The following is a 23,219-nucleotide window of genomic DNA, read 5'->3' as shown; positions in this document are numbered from 1 at the left end:
TCTTACCATAGGAGATCCTGAAAAGATGACCTGTTGGTGGTCCTTGAGGACTGGAGTTGGGGACCTCTGCTCTAGTCTCTGTTGACAGTGCAAGGTAGGTGACTGTTGTCTGCCACAACATTATCATTCGGAACTCCTAGCATCATGGCGCCCATGATGTGAGCACTAATACCAGGAGAACGGGCAGTGATGCTGCAGCCACTGATTGGCAGGCAGTGGTCACCTGACTTCTGCTATCAATGGAGACTGGAGGAATCATGGTGCTGGATCACCGGGACTGAGTCCAGGTAAGTAGCATCTGTTTTATTGTTTTTAGTCATTTGGCACTAATTTTAAAATCTAACTTTGTAATCGGACAACCCCTTAAATAATAATTGTAAAGCAGTTTTATTTTAACATTGTATTGCATAGGAAAATGCTACACTAGTTTATGTTTAGAGCTCTTTAACTATAAGTTGAAGGTATTTGGGTACTGTAAGGTGCTATTTAGACTTTATGCACTGCCATTGTATAGCGCATTACTTTCTTGCAGTGTATGGCAGTGCCCACACTATATAGCATTGTTATTTAGGCAAGAGTATGAAAATGTCATTTAGTTAACATTCGGCACTATTATTTGGTATCAGACTATATTAACATAATTAAGCACTATCTGGTATGACCGCGTACTATGTAGGGCACCAACACTTGATACCTTACAGGGCACATAGGCCGGTCCTGATTTTCTCTGTCATTCCAAAATTGAAATGTAATAAAGATATCAAAAATATTTTATTCATATGGTTTCTAGGATTTATCCTTTTAATATAACTACTTTCATAGTGATGTTCATAAAATACCAAATGGGCGCATTTGGCCCAAATTTCCTTAGTACATCTGTTTGTGTGAAACTGGGCATAGGTAAAACTGTAGACTGATTTGTAATGGGCTTAGATAAATGCAGCAGGCTTGATGGCTTATGTTGTAATAAAATTGTCTTATTAGCCATGTTCTAGGGGTGGCAAGACAACAGTAATGGCATCATGTATGTATAATCATGACATTAGTCTGTAAAAGCCATCCTTCATCTGATTTAGGTCACATATCTCTAAGTTGAATGAATATATACCTGTAATGCGCTGGATTTTAATATACGTAATACATTATAGTGACAATGTTGCTAATCAGTGATTGTATCTGGATAAGCTTGTTAACTCATGTTATACTCTACAGCTAGTTATCACACTACATTTCCCATGTCTCACTGTAAGAATTTACAGCATTTTAAAATGAATTTTGGATTCTTAGAAAGTAATATCCTACATTAGATCAGCTCACTTAAACCAATATAAGTAGTTTGATGTTACTCCTGGAAAACACTGATTATCCGTGCATGAACCTCCGTAACTGGGTGGACATGCTGAACATGGGACCCCAACTTTATATGGTGCTTCTCCAATCCAGTTTCCCCTAAAAGAGAATATTGGAATTATACAGAGATAGATAGATATGAGAGAGAGAGAGAAATAGATAGATAGATATGAGATGGGTAGATAGATAGTTATAGATAGATAGATAGATAGATAGATAGATAGATAGATAGATAGATAGATAGATATGAGATGGATAGATAGATAGATAGATAGATAGATAGATATGAGATGGGTAGATAGATAGATATTAGATAGATATGAGATAGATAGATAGATAGATAGATGGATAAGTATGACATAGATAGATAGATAGATAGATAGATAGATAGATAGATAAATATGAGATAGATATGAGATGGATATGAGATGGATATGAGATAGATAGATAGATATTAGATAGATATGAGAGAGATAGATAGATATTAGATAGATAGATATTAGAAGATAGATAGATAGATAGATAGATAGATAAGTATGAGATAGATAGATAGATAAATATGAGATAGATATGAGATGGATATGAGATAGATAGATAGATAGATATTAGATAGATATGAGAGAGATAGATAGATATTAGATAGATAGATATTAGATGATAGATAGATAGATAGATAGATAGATAGATAAGTATGAGATAGATAGATAGATAGATAGATAGATAAATATGAGATAGATATGAGATGGATATGAGATGGATGATAGATAGATAGATAGATATGTGATAGGTAGATATGAGATAGATATGGGATGGATGATAGATAGATAGATAGATAGATAGATAGATAGATAGATAGATATGTGATAGGTAGATATGAGATGGGCAGATAGATAGATATAAGACCACCAGATAGATAGATAGATAGATAGATAGATAGAAATGAGATAGATAGATAGATAGATAGATAGATAGATAGATAGATAGATAGATAGATAGATAGATATGAGATGGGCAGATAGATAGATAAAATAAGATATTCTTACTTGGGTGAGTAGTTGCAAACTAAGTAGATAGCTCTTCTCCATACAGAACCCCAGACATTCATATTGTGACAAGTATTAATTGCACAGCCTACCCTGTTAGTCGTTGCCCAAACCATCTGTGTGAAAGGTAAAAAAGATTGGCTTGAAGTTACTATACAAAAATGTGGCAAAAAGTTTAATTGAGCTAAAAAAAAAAAAAGCACATTACCTGTGTATAATGTGTACACATTGGTCCAAAGCATCTTAAAGGACATCTAGGATTGCAGTCTTGAGGATATGGAAATGCATAGTCCTTTACTTCATCATACCAAGGTTTCACCAGTTGTAATATTGATTGATATCTAAATAAAAGTTTTCAAAAAGATACAGTAGTTCTTTAGATGTGCAACTAAAACTTCCAATATTATAGTACTATAAGCATTAGCATGCCTTGCAAGCTAAACACATTGCCAGGGCATTTAGTGTACAGTATGTCCCATTCACTCAGGAAGTTAAAACAGTTGTATGCCTATAATACACGTGCAATGACTCATAGCTGACAGCCAGAGGCGTAACTTGAAGCTCCTGGGCCCCAGTGCAAAACCTGTAACAGGGCCCCCAACTATAATGCTTTATTCATAGTACTGGGCTCCCTATATGGAGAAGAGAGGCCTTATGGGCCCCTCCAAGGCTCCTGGGCCCGGGTGCAACCGCATCCCCTGCATCCTCTATTGTTACGCCCCTGCTGACAGCCACTCATGCCATGCATCCTACTCACTGATAAAAATTAGTTTGTTGATTCAACTCACAAGAGATACTAATTAAAACCTATATATTTCTTGAACAGACTAAAAAATGCACATGCCGGTAACCCAAAAAGAAATTTCAAACATGTGTAGGACGATACGCGTCCTTAGTCATGACAAACATATTTTGCATGTTACTTCATTATCTCATGCCCTGGCAGGATGTGCAGTGCATAAATGGTGAGCTGGTTTGATTTTCTTTCATCCTACATACTGAGTCTGCTGAACAGTTAATTACGCATTGCAATATGCTTTATACAATAATACATATAAGCAGTGTTGATGTGACATGGATTATTAATAGTGGTGAGTGAACTTTTGAAAAGTTCAGTTCTACCGCTTTGCCAAATTTCAGCGAAAGGTTCAGTTCAGTCTGAGTTAGTTTGAGCCGAGACAGAATTTCACCAATACCCCTAAAACTGGTGTATAACACCGTTTAAGAGGCATAAAACACCTCTGTACTGCTCTTAGATCAACTAGGAGTCTACCTAAGTACTTTAAGCAAAGTTAATGAAGAAAAAGCAAAATAGAAAAAGAAAGAAAATGAAGAAGGTAAAAGAAAAAGAAAAAAGAATTCTTTTACCACCTTCTTCTTTTCCTTTTTTAGAAGAAGAAAAAAGAAGAGTTTTAGTAAGTTCAGCAGAGACAAACCACCCGAGGTTCAGGTTCGTGCAAAACCGTACTTTTGGCAAAGTTCAAGTCAAAATGGTTTGACTGTGTCAGTTCGCTCGACACTAATAATTAAAGGGGTTCAATCATTTAAAAAAAATTCTATTCTTACCTATTCCTCCTCCCGTCAGTGTACTTACCAGATCTTCACCTCACTGATTTTCTCCTTTCTCATGTCAGGCTGGCTGATTCCTCTACTTCCTGTGAGGTTATGTACATTCACAGGCAGTCTTCTTCCTGCCAGCCAATGTACGTTACGTCACAGTTCACAGGCCAGCAGGGGGAGTGCTGATCTAATGTAGAGACTGCTCATGAGAGCTGCTTCAGCAATAGATTAGCACTCCTTCCTAGGCAGTGAACACTACAGCCCAGGGCCGTGACCTTCACTGACCCAGCCGGAAGGAATGCAGCCTTCATAACAAGCCGGACAGCATGCTGTGAACCAACCCCAGGGGCACTGCAGAAGCTCAGCAATGAGAAGATGTGGTAAGGAGACTGATAGGGAAGAAATAGGTGAGTATAGAATTTTTTTTAAGACAAAACCCCTTTAATTAAGATTTATTTTGGTAGTATAATGCTAATTTGAGAATGCTGTTCTTCTATTTTTCAGGTACTATGAGTGGGAAGGAGATCAACCCACATGGGATCATGCATCTAGACACATAATTGGGCCTACCCATTCAGGAGCATGCTACTTAACCCACAATTCTATTTCTAACAGTACTGTGGTTTTATTATTTTAGCAAGCTTTATATGTACTGTATACCGTAGAATACTGTGGAAATAATAATGTAAATCACTTTCATACCTTCCTGTTCTCACTGATAGGTTTTGACCAAGAAATCTCATTAAGTAGGGTGGTCCATGGTCCCAAATGCAGGTGGCAGCCCAAGCTTCAGCTGACTTTGCCAAGTTCTCATCCCATATCTGCATTACAAAATGACAATGTTAATACTTTGTTACTTGATGAAAGATTTGTCATGGCATAGCCATGAGCTGAAGTAGACAAGAGAAAAACATATTTCTTTAAATGCCAGAAATTGTATTAGTAAGTTTGTATATAATCTTTACTACTATTTTATAGTTAATCAATGCCATACGCTCTCCACTATTACAGTAAAAATGATGCATGATGCACGGCATCGTTATTATAAGGAAGTCTGTAATGATCCCTCACTGCTAACTGGTGGAGCTACTTTGCACATCTCTGCAGTCTATTACTTTATCATGTTGTCAAGTCATATTTGCTGAATTAACCCTTTCCAGTCCACTGTCTGATGTCTTCCTACATTCTGATTGAAGCTTGTACAGCTCCAATATCAGAAGACGTCCGACAGGGTTTTCTTACCGTCTATTGCCAGCCACTCCGCTGTCGGAGCCTCTCTGGTGCACACACACTGGCTGTAGCCAGCAGATGGCATTGTTGTATAACAGCAAAAAGAGAAGGCCTTTTAGGAAACCCTGAATCCAAAATTGGATTGGAAGGGGTCAAGGAGAATATGAAAAAAGCATTACATAAATGATTTCATGCAAGCATCTCATCTTTAAAGAAGTTGTCTACTTTAGAAAACCCATTTTCACATATCCTATTGGGGAATTTTGGATTAATAGAAGTTGGCATTGACACTTTTAGGATATTAAGCATTTGGAGGAAAATTTAGTTAGACCGGCGTATAAAATGCTGGTAAGTAAACATTGGATTAGCGTGAAGTGTGTCCAGTGTATTGAGACATGCACACCTCTTAATACATTGGTGCATCTTTGAGCCATTTATGTACCAAATGTGACTTGCGAGCTGATGTAGATTTCAACTGTAATTAATGCCAGTTTCTAATGTAATGATAGTAAATATGATGGGCCACAAGTGGCCAGCCCCCTAATGCAGAGTTCTGACCACTAATTTAAAAAGTGGTGGCACCAGCATAAAATACCAAGAACTCACATATTTTGACATAGAGGATGCTGTGCATCAAAATGTGTAACTTTATACACCAAAAACTGCATTAAGACTTCACTAACTCCCAGCAGGTGGACACTTTGTGATCAGCATATTGTCAAGGGACTTTTCTATCTAACAGGGATTGTTCAAAGTGGAGAACCCCTTTAATGAATAGAGATGAATTATAAGAAAAAATGTACACTCCTCAAAAAAATTAAGGGAACGCCTACATCAGAAATTGGATCTCCATGAATGAAATGCATCTGCTTAGTGTGAACCTGCTCTCATCTGTGAAGAGAATGGGATGTCATCAGTGGACCAGCCAATTTTGGAGTTCTCTGGAAAAGCCCAAATGAGCTGCACAGGATTTGGCTGTGAGCACAGGTTACACTACAGTGATGTTGGGCCCTGGTGCCTTTTTCATGGAGTCAATTTCTGACAGTTTGGTGAGAAGCATGTAAACCAGTAACTTTTTGGAGGTCATTCTATAGGTCTCCTGTAGAGCTCCCCCTGTTCTTCCTTGCAGAAAGGAACAGCTGCCAGTCCTGATAATGGGCTAATACCATTCAGTGGCCTTGTCCAGTTCTCCTCGTGTAATGGCTCATGTTCGGGTACCCGCTCCATGCTTTTGAGACTGCTGCAAGACACAGCAAACCTTCTGATGGCAAGTATGCATGTGCCATCCTGAAGCAGCAGGACTACCTGTGCAACCTCTTTGGGCTGCAGCTACCACCTCATGTACCAGTTGTGACAAGGACACTAGCAAGATGCAAAATTAGAGAAGAACCATTCAGGAATAATAGGGAGAGAGGAAATGTCTGTAACTGTCACCTGCAAACCCATTATCTTTTGGGGGGTGTCTTGCTGTTGCCTCTCCAGGGCACCTATTCTCACTTGCATTCGCATCAAAGCAGATGAAATTGATTCACAATCGCTTCTGATTCCCAACTAGATATCCCTGAGGTTTAAGTGACTTGGGGGCTATACTGTGGTAGTTAAGTGATTTTTTAATTTTTTGAGCCATGTACATTTATAATAGCAGAAGAGGTGAAAGGGAGGGGGGAGAATGGATTTAAAAGGCTTCTGGGCTACAATGCAAAATCTACTAAACAGCCCCCTTGCGTATCGGTCTAGTCCCATGCAACAGAGGAATCTTCTTGGCCCCTTCAGACTCTAGGATCAAAGTATATTGCAAGTCTTTAAATGCAGCCAAATCTTTTGTGATAAGTTTCTCCATTTTTAGGCTTTTTATATTTTAAATTGCCATCTAAAACCAAATGCTACAAGTGACAAAGATTAAAAAAATTGGATACGAAAGTAAATAAGCTTTAAGAAAACCACAAACACCCCCTGTTGAAACACGAAATCTTTCCAAAATTCCAAGAATTCGGAGACCTCAAGCTTGCACTCAGCAATTTATTATCTTAATGCTGGATATAGGGACTTATTCTTCGACAGTCCAAAACCAACTTGCTGTGTGCCAGTGTATCTGTTCTCTATGCAAAAATGATCAAATTGCCTTTGTTGTAGAAAACTGAACTTGGATGTATTTTCAAGACATAGTTGACCTAATTGTAGTCATATTCTGATTCTGCAGTCGCTTGCATCTCTAAGATTTGCTTTGCATAAAAATGTAATAATGACTTGCATAGAACCTCAATAAAGAATTTCGGTATATTTCACAGTTGCCGTTTTCTACATTAATTTGAGATGTATCATATCATTATGGAGCAAGGCGAGCTTAATGACTGGGTTGCACTTTTTAAACTAATAGTTAGAACCAAATAATTTTCCATCCTAATAAAAGACCAGGTATCTTCAGATTTCTAAAGCATAAGTGATAACTTGTCCAAAACATGTCTAAACATAAACTCGGGGTTGCCAAATGTCTAGAAATTCTTGGGCTGCCCTTAGAATAAGGGGACTTTTTTCCACTGTGTGTGAAAAATATCAGATGCATCCATAAATTTTTTTAGGCTGGTTGTAATTGAGCAGGTCGAAACGACTGGAATTATTATAATTTTAGAGCTCACAGTAAATGCTGGTGATGTTCCTATCAGTATGTGACCTATAGACATGTATTACTTATAGACATGTATCACTTAGAATGTTTAGCATTCAGTATGGTTTTCCTATGTATTTGTAAAATTGCTGCCTGTGATTTTTGGATACGTTGTCCAAGAAAAAAAAAATTCAGGTTGGTTATGCAGTATAAGTATTTGGGGTGTAAGTCACTTTGCATATAATGAAATTACTTTTTTTGAATCCTCTATCTTAGGCCTCGTTCACACGAGCGTGACTTTAGCGCAGAATAGGCGCGTGAAAACTGAACTTCTAATAGAACCAATGGTTTCCTTTGGAAACGTCCAAATGAAGGAATTTTAGATGCACAAAAAACTTGCACCTTCCAAAGATAGGACATGCATGGCTACAATGCTCGCAACTACGGTCCATGCTGCGTGAAAAGATAGGACCTGACCCATCTTTGGTGCATGATGCGCTGGAGTTTCCATAGACTACTATGGGAGCAGGATAAAAAGGGAGGGGGGAGGGATTTTAGCTACGTCCAATGGTCGGAAAAGAAGACCGGAGTCTGTAGGTGGCACATTAGAAGCCAATAGGAGGATTTCTTCTGACTGAGGGAATTTCGAACAGCAGCGCAATTTTCCTGTAACACACAGCTCCTGATTGTGTCAATGGGCAATTTCACCTCTAATTAAGATCAGGACTTGATAGCTGGAAATCGCCCTTGCAAGCTATTTTTGGGGCAGATAGTTGGGATTTTTTTCACCTGCCTATTCTGCGCTGAAACCATGCTCGTGTGAAAGAGGCCTACCTTGATCAGTTACAAGAAAAAGTAAGTGAACTCTTTAGAATCACCTGGATTTAAATATTAATTAATTATAAAATGTGGTCTGATTATTATATAAGTCACAGTTACTAATAACACACAAACAGTTGTACAATTCATGACATTTATTGAGCACATTGAGTAAACAAGAGAGAAAAAAATGAACCACTGTGCTAATGATTTTTCCAAAAGCTAATTGGCAAAAGGTCTTTCTATTAAGTTGATGAGATTGGAAGTGCAGTTTTCACAGATGCCTTTCCTATAAAATAAGGCTCAGAAAGCCTGGTTACTGACAAATCTCTTCTTCTCAAGATTGGTTAGTGTGAACCATGACTTGATGCAAATAACTTTCAGCAGACTTCAGATGTGTTAACAGCGATGCATAATGCTGAAATGGGCTAAAACAACATTGCTAACAAACATCAGTCCACGGTTAGACAAGTTCTCTACGAATGGAGAAAATTCTGGACTTTTGCTCTTTAGGATTGGATGTCCTGTTATGGCCATTCCAAGAACACAAAGAATAATCCGGAAAGAGGTGAGAAAGAACACAGCACTACCAGGAAAAGATATACAGAAAACTCTATGAACTGCAAAAACCTCTGTTCATGTGTGCACTGCTAGAAAATAAGAATGTTTGTGATTAGAGATGAGCAAGCATACTCGCTAAGGCAAACTACTTGAGCGAGAAGTGCCTTATGCGAGTGCCTGCCCACTCGTCTCTAAAGATTCGGGTGCCGGCAGGGGAGAGCAGTGAGTTGCGGGAGTGAGCAGGGGGGAGTGGGGGGGGGAGAGATCCCCCCCCCCGTTCCTCCCCGCTCTCCTCTTTAGAGACGAATGGGCAGGTACTCGCATAAGGCACTACTCGCTCGAGTAGTTTGCCTTATCGAGTATGCTCGCTCATCTCTATTTGTGATGGAAGAAGGAAGCTGCTGCTATGCAAAAGACATTGCGGCCCATCACAAGTTTGCCTGAAACTACTTGGATATTTCACAATGCTTTTGGGAAAATGTTCTATGGATAGATGAGGCAAAAGTACAACTTTTCAGTTCAAATATACAATGCTATGATCGGAGGAAATCAAACACTGCACACCAACACCAAAGCCTTTTCCCAACTGTGAGGCATTGTGGAGCGAGCATCGAGGTTTGCTCTGCTTTTCTGCCTCAAGGCTTGAAAGCATAGTAATAACTGAGGGAACAATGAATTCTAGGGTGTATGGAAATAGGTGAATGTAAGGACAGTATCGCATGACCTCAAGCCCAAGAGATGTTGATGGAACAATCCAATGATCCATAGCTCACAAGTTAATCAAGTGAAGAATGGTTGAAAAAGAATTGTGTTTTAGGATGGTGAGGTAAGAGTCTTGACTAGAGATGAGCGAACGTACTCGTCCGAGCTTGATGCTCGGGCGAATATTAGGGTGTTCGGGATGTTCGTTATTCGTAACGAACACCACACGATGTTCGGATGTTTGGGTTACTTTAACTTTCTTCCCTGAGAAATCTTTTCTATATGCGCTCAATGGGGCCGGCGGCAGCAGCGCCAACCCCATTGAGAACATATAGAAGACAAATCCTTCTTGTCTGCCACAGCTGTAACAGCTGTGACAGAGAAGAACGATGTTTGCCCATTGAATTCAATGGAACCGGCAATACAGCCGACTCCACTGAATGCAATGGGCTGCCGGCGATCGCGGGATGAATTGTCGGAAAGGGGTTAAATATATAAGCCCTTCCCTGCAATTCATCCAGAAATGTGTAAAAATAAAAAATATATATATACTCACCTGGTGCCGGCAGACGGAGTTCAGCGCGGCAGGCTGCAGTTCTCCTGAACTGCTCTGAACAGCTGTGAGTAGTATTCAGCAGCCGGGGATTTAAAATCCCCGCCTGCTGAATAAGATGCCTCTGAATGGTCACAGCCTGACCAATCAGAGGCCAGCCCTCACTCACACCCATTCATGAATTCAGCCATTGCATTCAGTGGAGTCGGCTGTATTGACGGCTCCACTGAATTCAATGGGCTAACATCGTTCTTCTCTGCCACAGCTGTTACAGCTGTGGCAGAGGAGAACGATCGTTATGCTGACAGTGCGGGGGGGGGGGGTGGTGGTCTCACTCTTGCCGCTATTGTGGCTTAATAGTGGGACCTGTGAACTTGAGATGCAGCCCAACATGTAGCCCCTCGCCTGCCCTATCCGTTGCTGTGTCGTTCCCATCATTTTCTTGAATTGCCAAGATTTTCACACATGAAAACCTTAGCGAGCATCGGCGAAATACAAAAATGTTCCGGTCGCCCATTGACTTCAATGGGGTTCGTTATTCGAAACGAACACCCGAACATCGCGGGAAGTTCGTTTCGAATAACGCGAACCCGAACATTTTGGTGTTCGCTCATCTTTAGTCTTGACCTTAACTTTTTCAAGATGCTCTGGCATGGCTTGTATAAGGCTGTGCTTGCATCTCAGGCATCTCAGAAATATTGATGAACTGAAACTCATTTGCAGAAAACAAAAGGTCCAATATTCTTCCATAGCATTGTGCATATCTTATTTGTAGATATAGAAAATATTGGTAGAGGACATGGCCCTTTTTTTCCTATTTTCATTTTTTCCTCCCCCCTTTTGAAGAATCATAACTCTTCCATTTATTCATTGAAGTAGCTGTATGAGAGCTTGTATTTTGCAGGAAGAGTTGTAATTTTCAATGGTATTATTTAATGTACCATATAATGTACTAAAATTTTTTATTTTAATTCTAAGTGGAGTGAAATGGAAAAAAAATGAATTTCCGCCATTTTTGGGTGCGTCTTGTTTCTATGACTTACACACTGCAACAAAAATTACCTGATAACTGTTTTTTTCATGGGTCAGTATGATTACTACAATACCAAATTTTTATATATATATTTTTGCTGTACCACCTTTATTTATTTTCAAAGATATTAAGAATTGACAGCGGCATTTAAAAAGTTAACCCCTCCGATAAGCCGCGTAACGGAGCTGTTGCAAGTGGGTGTCGGCTATAAGAAACAGCCAGCACTCACATTGTATGAAGAGAGATCGCTGAGCGAACTCTCTTCATTGCAACATACTATGTTAGGCTGAATGAAGACAATGTCCATCTAGTCCAGCCTGTTTCAACCTCTTCCTTCCCCTTGTTGGTCCAGAGGAAGGCAAAAAAAAGAAAAAACAACGAGCCAATTTAGCTCATTTGGGGGGAAAAAAAATCCTTCCTGACTCCATAATGGCAGCCAGAGTAATCCCTTGATCAACATTCAACTCAACAACCCCAGTGGTCACCTAATGTCTATATTCTGTAATATCATAGCGCTCTAGAAAGACATCAAGTCCCCTCTTAAACTCCTCTATGAATTTCGTCATCACCACGTCCTCAGGCACAGAGTTCCAGAGTTCCACAGTTCACTGCTCTTACACTAAAGAACCCCCTTCCTACATATTGGATTCTCCAGTTATGTAAATTTTTGATTTTTGTCTACTGGTACACTCTACTGGTCACTGCCTTTGTAGACAGGAGAGATAAAGGAAATACTGTTATATATCATAGATTGATCTCATAAATTGGCATTTGTTTCGTTTTTTTAAATTTTTTTGTTCAGATCCATAACAAAATACAGTACAATACAAAAAAACTGCACTAACTATATTTCTTATATGTCCCACAAGAGCATATGCCATAAATTAATATAATGGACAAATTTCATTGTACTGTAGACGTGAATATATGAAAGAACTACTATTAAAACTAGCTTTACTTTTAGTCTGCTCCAGTTTCTTGGTTTGCACTCTATGCCGGCCATAGCCAACACCTGTATAAACAAAATGCATTTTAGGTCCCAGTAGCCTTGTAACAATGGAACACTATATTGGTTCAGCACGAACTGCAGACCAAACAAAGAGATGTATTATTTAATACTATTTCAGACAAGCTGGAAATTCTCAAATTGAATTAGCATTTTTAATTGTAGCAAATAAGTAAAACGTAACAACAAAACAGCCACTAAGCTACATTTTGGCCAAAAATCAGGTCCTGGTTATGTAATATTAACATAATAGAAACAATAGATTAAATACAATCCAAATAGTGACATTCCAAAATAGACAAATGCTTCCTATTCCAAAGTAACTAGAAACACAAGTCGTATGTCTGAAAATGCACCTGCTTAGATTAAAGTAGATGTTGATCAGTAACAAATGTGGACAGTTTCAACTTGCATCATTTACATTCTAATCATTTTTGTCTCTTATTTATTTAGCTTTGATTACCTTTTGGAGACTGTGGTTGTAAATTTCCAGATTTCTCAACATCTAGTCTGTATCTTGGGACTAAAAGGTTTATCAAACATTCTGATATTCACCTTTCCCTTGAGAAGGGCAGCCCTAAGGGTACTTTCACACGGGACAGAATATTCTGCAATGCTGCCTTGGAATATTCTGTCCTGTGTGAAAGCACTATATGGGCTGTAAACTCTGAGTAACATCAAGTGCTGCCCAATACCCTATGGGATGGGCTTTTGTGAAGAACAAAGGTTAGATCCTACTCCAGCGCCAATCTTTGGGAACTAAGGAACCAGCACCTATGTCTGAGGACCCTATTATTCCAAATACACAGTAATGCAGGACCACCTAGTTATGGGGGACACATACTGTAGGGATGAAGAACAAACATTCTTAAAACAAGGATTGATACCATTGTACTCACGCAGTTCAACAAAGTAGATTGGCCACATTGCATTAACCATGTAGTAGTAATAGCCATACAGTAGTATAAATACTCTAGTGCAAGTTACAGTACTGCCAGTCAACAAGTAGTAAGTATACAGTGGTGCCAGTCATATATAGTGGTGTGGCTTGTCTAATAGTAGTGGCAACTGCAATTTAGCCTTATTCACCTGTCCCACAAGTGTACCTATATTGTAGCAACTAACTTCATTTTCTTGATCCAATGCAAGGATATAGTATGACTCAATAGCCAAAAAGTTCCAGCTAGGCCTTACAAGCAATATGGAATTTTTGCTGCCTATTTTCAGTGGCAAAAGCCAAAATAGTTTTCCACCCTCATCATTAGCTTTAAGAGTATGTAACCAAGATAAAAACTTACTTACTGGACAAGGCTGAATAGAGTTAAAAACAAGTTCAGAAAAAGTTAAGTAAGAGGGTATAGCCTAAAGAAGATTAGCAGAGTGGGGCGGTGTTTGGAGACAATCAAGGACCCACAATAGAATTGGGACCAACTTCATCTTACTTTAAGGGATACTGCAGTTACTGCATGTTTTTTTACAAGTCTTCACACATTCAGTGGTTGACAACTGGTAGATCGGTGGGGGTCTGACTGCTGGAACCCCACCGATCCCAAGAACAGTGGGTCACGTTTCCTCCATTCTTCTCACTTTTCCCACCTATAGTCATGTCATTGAATGGTATGTAGGTCAACCATGCGTGGCTGGTACACCAGTTATTTCAATGGGGCTGATGGAAATAGCCAAGTGCTTTGTACTCAGAGCCTTTGAAAATGAATAGAGCAGCACTGCGCAAATGCTTCTCCATTCAATCTTCTCCTTACTGTGGGGGCTGCAGTGAGCAGGATGATGAAAATGGGACTCCTGCAGAGCTATAGTTTATGGACAGTGGTCAGACTCCCACCAATCTATCAGTTTTCACCCATCAAGTTGAAGTGGGGTGGTCTGTGAAGACCAGGGTTTTGTTATTCTCTGTTCACATTTCCATTCTTCTGTTCCAAAATAAAACGGCCACCAGATCTGTCAAAATCATTATTGCTTAATGAAACCCATGGAGTATGCTATGGGTACTATGAGTTCTATCTGGTTCCATCCAAGATGGAACAAATAGACAAATATAAACAGAGCCTAACCTGACAGTGTAGATCTGTGGAGCAGGTTGCCTGCAGAGAGTGAGAAAGTCCTGGAGAGGGAAGTAGTATGCTGCTTCAACAAACAGAGCTTTGGAGCATGGTTTGGAGCATATTTCATTGACTGGATGGTGAGCTGCTGCTCGCCAATAATGGGGTGAGGGCTGATAGTGAAGTGCCATATAGAATGTAAACTTGTGAGTATTTTTGTAGATGTAAATTTGGATGGTTATAGCTGAAGTAACCACATGAGTAGCTTTGGTGGTCCACTGGGGAATAATAAACCTGGTATGGAAGCCAGTATTGAACGGAGTGGAACTGTGCCTTAATCTGAAGTAGGCTGCTGTTGGGTTAAGGGTTCGATTAGAGAATCCTTGTTAGAAGATCAGGTGGATAGCTATTGTGGAGTCTGGTGGCCATGCAGGCCTGGAGTATGGCTTGGTGGTACAGTCTTGGAAAAGATTGGACTATGGAGACCTGACAGAAGGGGCCAAGTAAGATAATAGCCTTTGGGAAGCAGGTTACCTCTTGGGATTACCCTTTTTGTGTCTGAGAACATTCTGAAGACCTGAGACATGGCGTGGATTTTTTTCTGAGTTGTGCTTGGCTACTGGACAAGACATGAAAGACTAAATGTAGACCTAATCCACTAAAACCCTTCAGATGCAGCAGACTGTAACAGGCTAAGTGGCACCCTTGAGACACATCCATTGCAAGGTTTAAAAGATTACACCAACTTGTATGATGTAACCACCAAGAACTATTTTCCTAACTTTTTTGAGACGCAGCCTATTTTGGACCTTAGGACATGATGATTTTTGGGAAGATTTTCACCTCCACTTTTCAAAAGCCATAACTATTTTGTTTTCCATTGATATGGCCATATGAGGGATTGCTTATTGAGTGTCGAGCTGTAGTTTTTATTAGGCACCATTTTGGGGTACGTATTTTGTATCATATAACTTTTATTAATTTTTTTGCAGGGAAAGGAGAAAAAAGCACATTCTGATATTTTATTACAGCATTAATCATTAGAGATGAGCGAACGTGCTCGGCCACGCCCCTTTTTCGCCCGAATACCGCGATTTCCGAGTACTTCCGTACTTGGGCGAAAAAATTCGGGGGGCGCCGTGGCGGCACGGGGGGTAGCAGTGGGGAGTGGGGGGGAGAGGGAGAGAGAGAGGGCTCCCCCCTGTTCCCCGCTGCTACCCCCCGCACCGCCACGCCTCTCCCCGCCCCCCGGCGCCCCCAGAATCTTTTCACCCGAGTACTGAAGTACTCGAAAATGGCGGTACTCGGGTGCGTAAGTACTCGAAACGAGTACGTTCGCTCATCTCTATTAATCATGCAACATAAATGAAATAATTTTTTTCTGCAGTAATATTACAATACCAAAATGTTATACTTTCTTGGAAACTTTGCTATATTCGAAGTTCCATAATTTTTTATTTTGCCATCAACGGAGCTCTGTGAGGGCTTGTTTTTTGTATCCCGAGCTGTAGTTTTATTAGTGCCATATTAGGGTGGATGTGGCTTTCTTGATCACTTTTATTGCATTTTTATGGGAGACGAAATGAACAAAAATAGCATTTTGGCTCATATTTTAAAATTTTTGTCTATAGTGTTCGCAGGATAAAAAGTGTGTTTAATTCATTGTAGGGATTGTTTGTGGATTCAGCATTACCAAATATGTGTTTTCTTTATTGTTTTACATTTTTTAAAATAAAAGGAAAGTGTGCAGAAAAGGGATTTTTTTTACTATTTTTACATGACTTTTTCTTACTTTTTCTATTTTCATCTTTTTATCTCTTTAGGGGACTTGAACCTGTGATGCTATGATTGCTTTGATAATACAATACAGTACTTCTATACTGCAATGTAATATCGCTTATCATAGCGACCACATGCCATGGCAGACTCGGACGCTATTGACTGGCGTCTGGTTGCCACAGTAACTCATCGGCTCTCTGTTACTACATAGCTGAGAGTTGATGACGTCACAGAGGGAATTCACCTTTCCTCCGTAGACCTTTTATATAACGCGATCAACATTGATCAATACATGTAAGGGGTTAATAGCAGGGATTGGTGCTCTTATAGATCCCCGCTGTTACAGAAAGAGGCTGGAAATCTGGTTTCCCTCTAAACTTACTGTTTATACTCGAGTTTATGTACTTGTAATGTGCTCAAGATGATGCTACTATCTTTGAGATCTTCAGCTTTACGACAGATAGATAGACAGACTACCAAAAATAATTGGACGCCTGAGCAAAAATCAAAAGTAACATTTATTTACATATTTAATACTTAGTGGGGCCTTCTTTGGCCCTAATGACATCAGATACTCTCTGGGGCTTACTTTGTATTAACGACTGATACACTTCAGCTAGTATTTCCCTCCATTCATCCTGCAAACATCTGCTGAGTTTTTTTGCAAAGAAGATACATCAGCCTGTCTACAATGGTGAAAGGAATGTCATCATGGGACAAATGAGCAATAGAGAATGTTTTATGGAGTGCTGCTTCATCTTTACATCAGATGGACATACCTGTGTGTGGATGATGCCTGGGGAATGCCTGAGTGTGCTGTGCCAACAGTTTAGTATGGTGAAGGTTCTATTATGGTCTGGGGATGTTTTACGTCACATGGGTTTGAGCCATTAGTTGTAGTGGCAAAAACCATAAACACAGAGGCGTACTATGACATTTCAAACTACAATGTGCTGCCAACAATGTGTCACATACTCAGCGCTGTTGCACATTGGTTTGAAGATATGGATGTTCCACAATTAGACTGGGCTGTACAGAGTCCCAACCTGAACCCTACAGAATATCTTTGGGTTGAATTAGAACATTGGATCTGGAAATATGAACAATGCTCATTTTCTTTGACAGAACTCACCAGGCATTTGCAGGATGAATTTGGGGAGCTACCAGCTAAAGTGTAATATATGTTAGAAGAATGTAAGCCGTGGAGTGTAATGGCTCTTTTATTGTTCAGAATCATTCAGTTTTGCATGCTTTTGTGGAAATCTGAACAGTAATTGTCCCATGTAAACGCATGCAGCAACTGAATGACTAAACGGGAATCCTTCAGTCATTCGGTTTCTTCATGCAGAAAACTGCACAACCTGTCTCTCAGTGTAAACAGCAGTCATTTACTTTTGAGCGATTGTCTGCTTACAGTGAATGGAGGCCGGTGCAGGAAGAATGCTCCCTGGCCCGCTCCGCCTCCCATCCCGCAGCGCTGTGAGTGATACCAACAATACTTACTCCTGTGTAACAGCACTGGAGCGAAGATCACTGGGACAAGCTGTTGAGCATCGTGGCCCGACAGCTTGTCCCTTGTAAAAGGAGCATAACTGATGTCATTAGGACCAAAGCAGGCCCCACTAAATATTAACATATGTAAATAATTACTACTTCTGATTCTTATTCAGATGTCCAACTACTTTTTGAAGGATGCAAATAAGGGAGATGGAATAATACCTCCACAGTGCCACCTATTGGAAGGCAGCATTTTTTCAAGCCAAAGTCAGACTATACAAGCCTTTTAACAATGACTGGGAATTGAAAGCAAAACCAGACTCCATGTACAGACAGCAGTTTCAGGGTATTTGCCCTTCATGTTCATGTTCCTACTGTACACTGTGAAGGGCAAATACCCTGAAACAGCTGTCTGTACCAGGAGTCTGGCTTTGCTTTTAATTCCCAGTCATTGTTAAAAGGTTTGTGTAAAGAGTCTAACTGTGGCTTGAAGGAATGCTGCCTTCCAGTAGGTGGCACTGTGGAGGTATTATTCTATCTCCCTTATTTGCATATTACCCAGAGGAGCATGAATGGCCTTTTGAGTCTCCTCACTCACCGTCTAGGTGCTCTCCCTAAGGAGAAAAGATAGCGTTTCTGACCCAGTTTTTGTAGGATAAGACAGACAGATAGACAATACTGTTATCTACATTAACATCTGTACATTAAATGAAGATCTGTACTAAATACATTACTATTTTTTCCACAGATGTTCATAATTCACATATTTTTGTCCATTGTCTCATTAAATTTTATGGTTAAAGGGGTTGTCTCGCGGCGAAAGCAAAAAAAATTTTTTTTCACTTACCCCCGCATTCTGCCCTGTTAAAAAGAAAGCATAGGTTAGTTTTTAAAAAGCACATTGCGCTTACCTGCATCAGCATTCTGCAGCTTCTTCTATTCTTCTTTTAAAGATGGCGCCGCTGGTCTTCTCCCACGGTGCACCGCGGGTGTTCTCCCATGGTGCACCGTGGATTTTCTTCTCCTTCCTTGCGTTCCATTGCCGATTCCAGCCTCCTGATTGGCTGGAATCGGCACACGTGACGGGGCGGAGCTACGATGACGACGCGGTGAGCAGCTCTCCGGCACGAGCGGCCCCATTCACCAGGCAGAAGACCGCACAGCGCAAGCGCGTCTAAAAAAGCAAGAAGCCAGCGAAATTAGACGGAGCCATGGAGACGAGGACGCTAGCAACGGAGCAGGTAAGTGAATAACTTCTGTATGGCTCATATTTAATGCACGATGTACATTACAAAGTGCATTAATATGGCCATACAGAAGTGTATAACCCCACTTGCTGCCACGAGACAACCCCTTTAAGCTAATTTATTAAGTCTCCACCCTGTGCAATGCTGGAAATAGCAAAACCTATCCACCAACATAGAGGAAGTCAGAGTGCCATCGGCATCAGGCGGGATAAGGTCTGTTGGTGGTCTGCAGGTTCAGGAACATGTAAACCAGCTGTTGTCACTACAGCCACCATTGCTATTAAAGACATTGTTTCTAGATAGGAAAGAGTGTGAAACATCCCAGCACAACAGGTTTTCAAAGTTTTTCTTTATAAGCAGCTACAAACAAATTTTCATGTAGTCCAGGAATCGAGTCTTGTTTGGAAAACTTAAGCCAAGAGAAACAACAGAGAAGGACCAAATGAAGTCAGCCATTACTGTCTGTCTGACTATGTACAAAATATGCACCTGTATTGTAGCTGCATACAGCACCATGAAAGCGAAAGTATCAATTTTGCAAGTTAGTCTGCAAAAAGAGGTTGTTCATGAAAGAGCTAAAATAAAATCTGTTAATGTATCCAGTAGAGTTGTAAAATAATATACAGCTACTGTAAAGCAAGAGGGAATTCTACACTGCTTACCTAAGATTATATAAGTAATGTTTCCTTAGTCCACATCTTCTTAGCAGTTTCTATATCATATAATTAGGTTGATACTATTTATGTTGCTGGCATTATTCCCATAATCTAACACAGCACTCCTACAGGTCATATGAAGGTACTGCTGTCAATTTTGCTTACAGTGAAAAAAGTAGTAGAAATGGAAAAGTATCATTCTTGACATCATCACTTGCCAGCTACTCAATTCATTCATCATTTTGGTATTCAGAACCAGACTGTTCTCCCGAAGTTTAAAGAAACTGTTCTGCATTACTTCTTTTTGAAGATTGTTACTTCTACAGTATAAAATGTTTTTGAGCTGGCCTTGAATCCCATGCCGTCTACTAACAGATTTGAGGTGGCGAAAAGCAGTATGGTAAGACGGTCAGAGTCTTGAGATTGCTACTGTAAGAAAAATTTGACGCATTACACAACCTAAAGTGGTTTTCCAAGAAAGTGACAGAATAACCATTACCCATCTTTTAAAGTAGTATTACAGTACTTTATTTTTCTGTTAATGACCAACAAGTCATCAGTAGACGATCAACAGGAATCTGCTGCTTGGTATCACTGCCGATCAATTGACGCCCGGAGCTGCTGTTACTGCAGACAGCACAGGAAGCAGAAAGTGCTGCCCATAGCGCAGAGGCCCTGGCTATTATTGTAGGTGCCGCTGCAGTTGAATTCAGGGAAGTCAATAGAAAAATTTTAAAAGTATTGGAATACTCCTTTAATAGAGATGAGCGAGCATACTCAGTAAGGCGATATACTCGAGAGAGCGCCTTTTTCGAGTACCTACTGGCTCGTCCCTGAAGATTTGGGGAAGCCGCGGGAGTCGGCACGGGACAGCGAGGGGGAGGGGGGAGGAGAGTGAGAGAGATCCCTCTCTCCCTTCCAATCCCCTCTGCAACCCCCCGCTCACCCCCGCGCCCCCCCCCCCGAATCTTCAGGGACGAGCCAGCAGGTACTCGAAAAAGGCGATGCTCTCTCGAGTATATCGCCTTACCGAGTATGCTCGCTCACCTCTATCCTTTAACTGTTTGCCTCCTCCGGCATTACTGCTGCACTCTCTGCCATTCTGCTTTCTGCTGTGACAGGAAGTGATGATAACATATTCATCATTTACGTGACTGCTGCAGCCAACGATCATGTATACATGCATGTCATGTGACCACTAAGGCCACTGATTGCCTGCAACAATCACATGAATGTGACATCATTGCCTTCTGTAACAGTGAGGACTGGAGCAATATGGTACAGAGTAACGGGACTTGAACAGTTAAAGGGTGAGTTATGGTTATTTTATTATTTTGAACCATTACCTACACTAGGGCCATTTTTTTTTTTTTTTTAAATCTTGGAAAAACCTTTTAATATCTATGTAATCCTTATAGGATACCAATTATAAATGGTACTTCAAGATTATCAAAAATCCCAAATTTTATAGTTAATTTTTGCGTTGTACTATGACACTCTGCACCTGCCAATTGGAGGCTGTGAATCAAAAGGTAAGTAACTTATAATTGCTACATTTCCATGCTTGAGAAAAAAGTAAATAAGGGGAATGGAATAATACCTCCACAGTGCCACCTATTGGAAGGCAGCATTCCTTCAAGTCAATGTTAGACTATGTATACAAGCCTTGTAATAATGCCTGGGAATTGAAAGCAAAGCCAGAATCCATGAACAGACAGCTGTTTCGGGGTGTTTGCCCCTCATCAGTGGGCAGTAGGTTTTCTGGCTTTGCTAGAGAGAGGCCTGTGATGAGGGTCAGAAATGCTAGCTTTTCTAAAAAAAAGGGTCATACAGATAAATGTTGCTATAGTCTGTCTCACGAAGAGAATGTAGCCAACAGTTATATGGGTATACAGCTATCGGCTGCATTCTCTTCATGAGACAGATTATTGCAGCTACAATGTAGAAACCGTATTGTAAGCGCTCAAGGACACAAGCACATCTTCATTTCTAGCAAGCTCCAAATTGTAAAACTGTGCTTTCGGATGACTGCAACTTTATAATGAGGCATAACAGGTTTTATTTCTGTCAGGTATGAATTAAACTGAAATGAAATCTTAGCATGCTCAATGGACATCATTTTACGTAGTCAGTCTTCTGTAAAAGCACTGCTTCCATGGGTAACACAGTGTTGTATGGAGTTATTGCAGCAGGTGGAGTGCTTATGGCTCTGTCGTTTAAAGCTACAAAGACTCCACGTGCTCTTGTGCAGGCCGCGCGTATGACGCCTCAGTGAATGCACACATCTACCGTAAGAGAAGCAATAAGTAATATCATTGTGTGAGTGAGACTTCTTCTAATGCATGAACATTTTCTATTTCATCTCTACAGAGCTCCATATTGAAACAAGCCAAGGTCACCATATTGGAGGTTCCTAAAGTTTTTCCTCACTTTATGCAAAGTGAATACCCAGACTGAAATATGTTTTTGCTGATAACTAACACCAATAACCCTCCCATTAATTGTATGGCCATAAAAAGCCCAAATTTATCTCTCTGGAGTAATAACAGATTAGACATTCAATTCAAAGAGAAACATTCTAACCAGAGATGAGCAAACGTACTCGTTAAGGGCGATTTCGCAATCGAGCATCGCTATTTTCGAGTACCTGACTACTCAGGTAAAAAGATTTGGGGGTCGCCGGGGGTGAGCGGGGGGTTGCAGAGGGGAGTGGGGGGTGGGGAGAGAGAGAGCTCCCCCCTGTTCCCCCGCTCCACCACGCTGCCCCCCGTTCCCCGGTGCCCCCTGAATCTTTTCCCCCGAGTAGTCAGGTACTCGAAAATAGCGATGCTCGATTGCGAAATCGCCCTTAACGAGTATGTTTGCTCATCTCTAATTCTAACCAGTCCCATTCATTCAATGAGATTGTCTATCATCACCCAATACATTGTCAGAGGATCTTAATAAAATGGTAGGATCTGCCAACACCAATGTAATAAATGTCCAGCTCTATAGTATACAGTATATATTACAGTATATGAGGCTATTCTAATATAAAGTTGTTTAGCCTCTAAAACAAAGTTGAGTGATCTAAGGACTTCTACACAAACACATAGCAGTGTACATGAATAAGGTTCTTAATCAATCAATAAGACTATAACTTTTGATGTAGTCTATACTGCTAAATGAGATCACGATGAAACGTATACATCTAACATATTGCATGGACTGTATAGAATTCGTCCTGGGTCACTCACCATGTACTCCATGTTTGCTGCAGGTGGAAAGACTTTACTTCTGACTTGGTTATGGTAGTCTAGAATAGTGATCATGTCATTTTGGGAAATATAGCGCTTTCTTCTGGCCTTGGTGATATTTGCAGAATCCAGCTGAGCGCTTAGATCAGACTTTATGATGGTGGAATTACTGGCTGGAGATGATAACTCTGTGGAATTAGGTAATACTAAACCACATGTTTCACAAAGGAGTGAGAATATAAAAGCAGCAACCACACAACAGATTTCTATCATGCTGGGAATTCT

At 40.3% G+C, this 23,219-nt stretch overlaps 1 protein-coding gene across 1 annotated transcript; it reads right to left on the bottom strand.

Moving 5' to 3' along the window:
* Nucleotides 1–1,123: 1,123 nt before the first annotated feature.
* Nucleotides 1,124–23,207, bottom strand: PI15 (peptidase inhibitor 15). The gene is made up of 5 exons (XM_066579043.1): nt 22,935–23,207; nt 4,656–4,774; nt 2,602–2,734; nt 2,394–2,509; nt 1,124–1,449 (listed from the first exon to the last, which is right to left on the bottom strand). Exons 1-5 carry the CDS (start codon nt 23,205–23,207, stop codon nt 1,314–1,316), a joined length of 777 nt encoding a protein of 258 aa, XP_066435140.1. The 3' UTR covers nt 1,124–1,313.
* Nucleotides 23,208–23,219: the final 12 nt, after the last annotated feature.

Source organism: Eleutherodactylus coqui, chromosome 9 (assembly GCF_035609145.1).
Source record: "Eleutherodactylus coqui strain aEleCoq1 chromosome 9, aEleCoq1.hap1, whole genome shotgun sequence".
NCBI lineage: Eukaryota > Metazoa > Chordata > Amphibia > Anura > Eleutherodactylidae > Eleutherodactylus > Eleutherodactylus coqui.
This window is presented reverse-complemented; position numbering and strand designations above follow the sequence as displayed.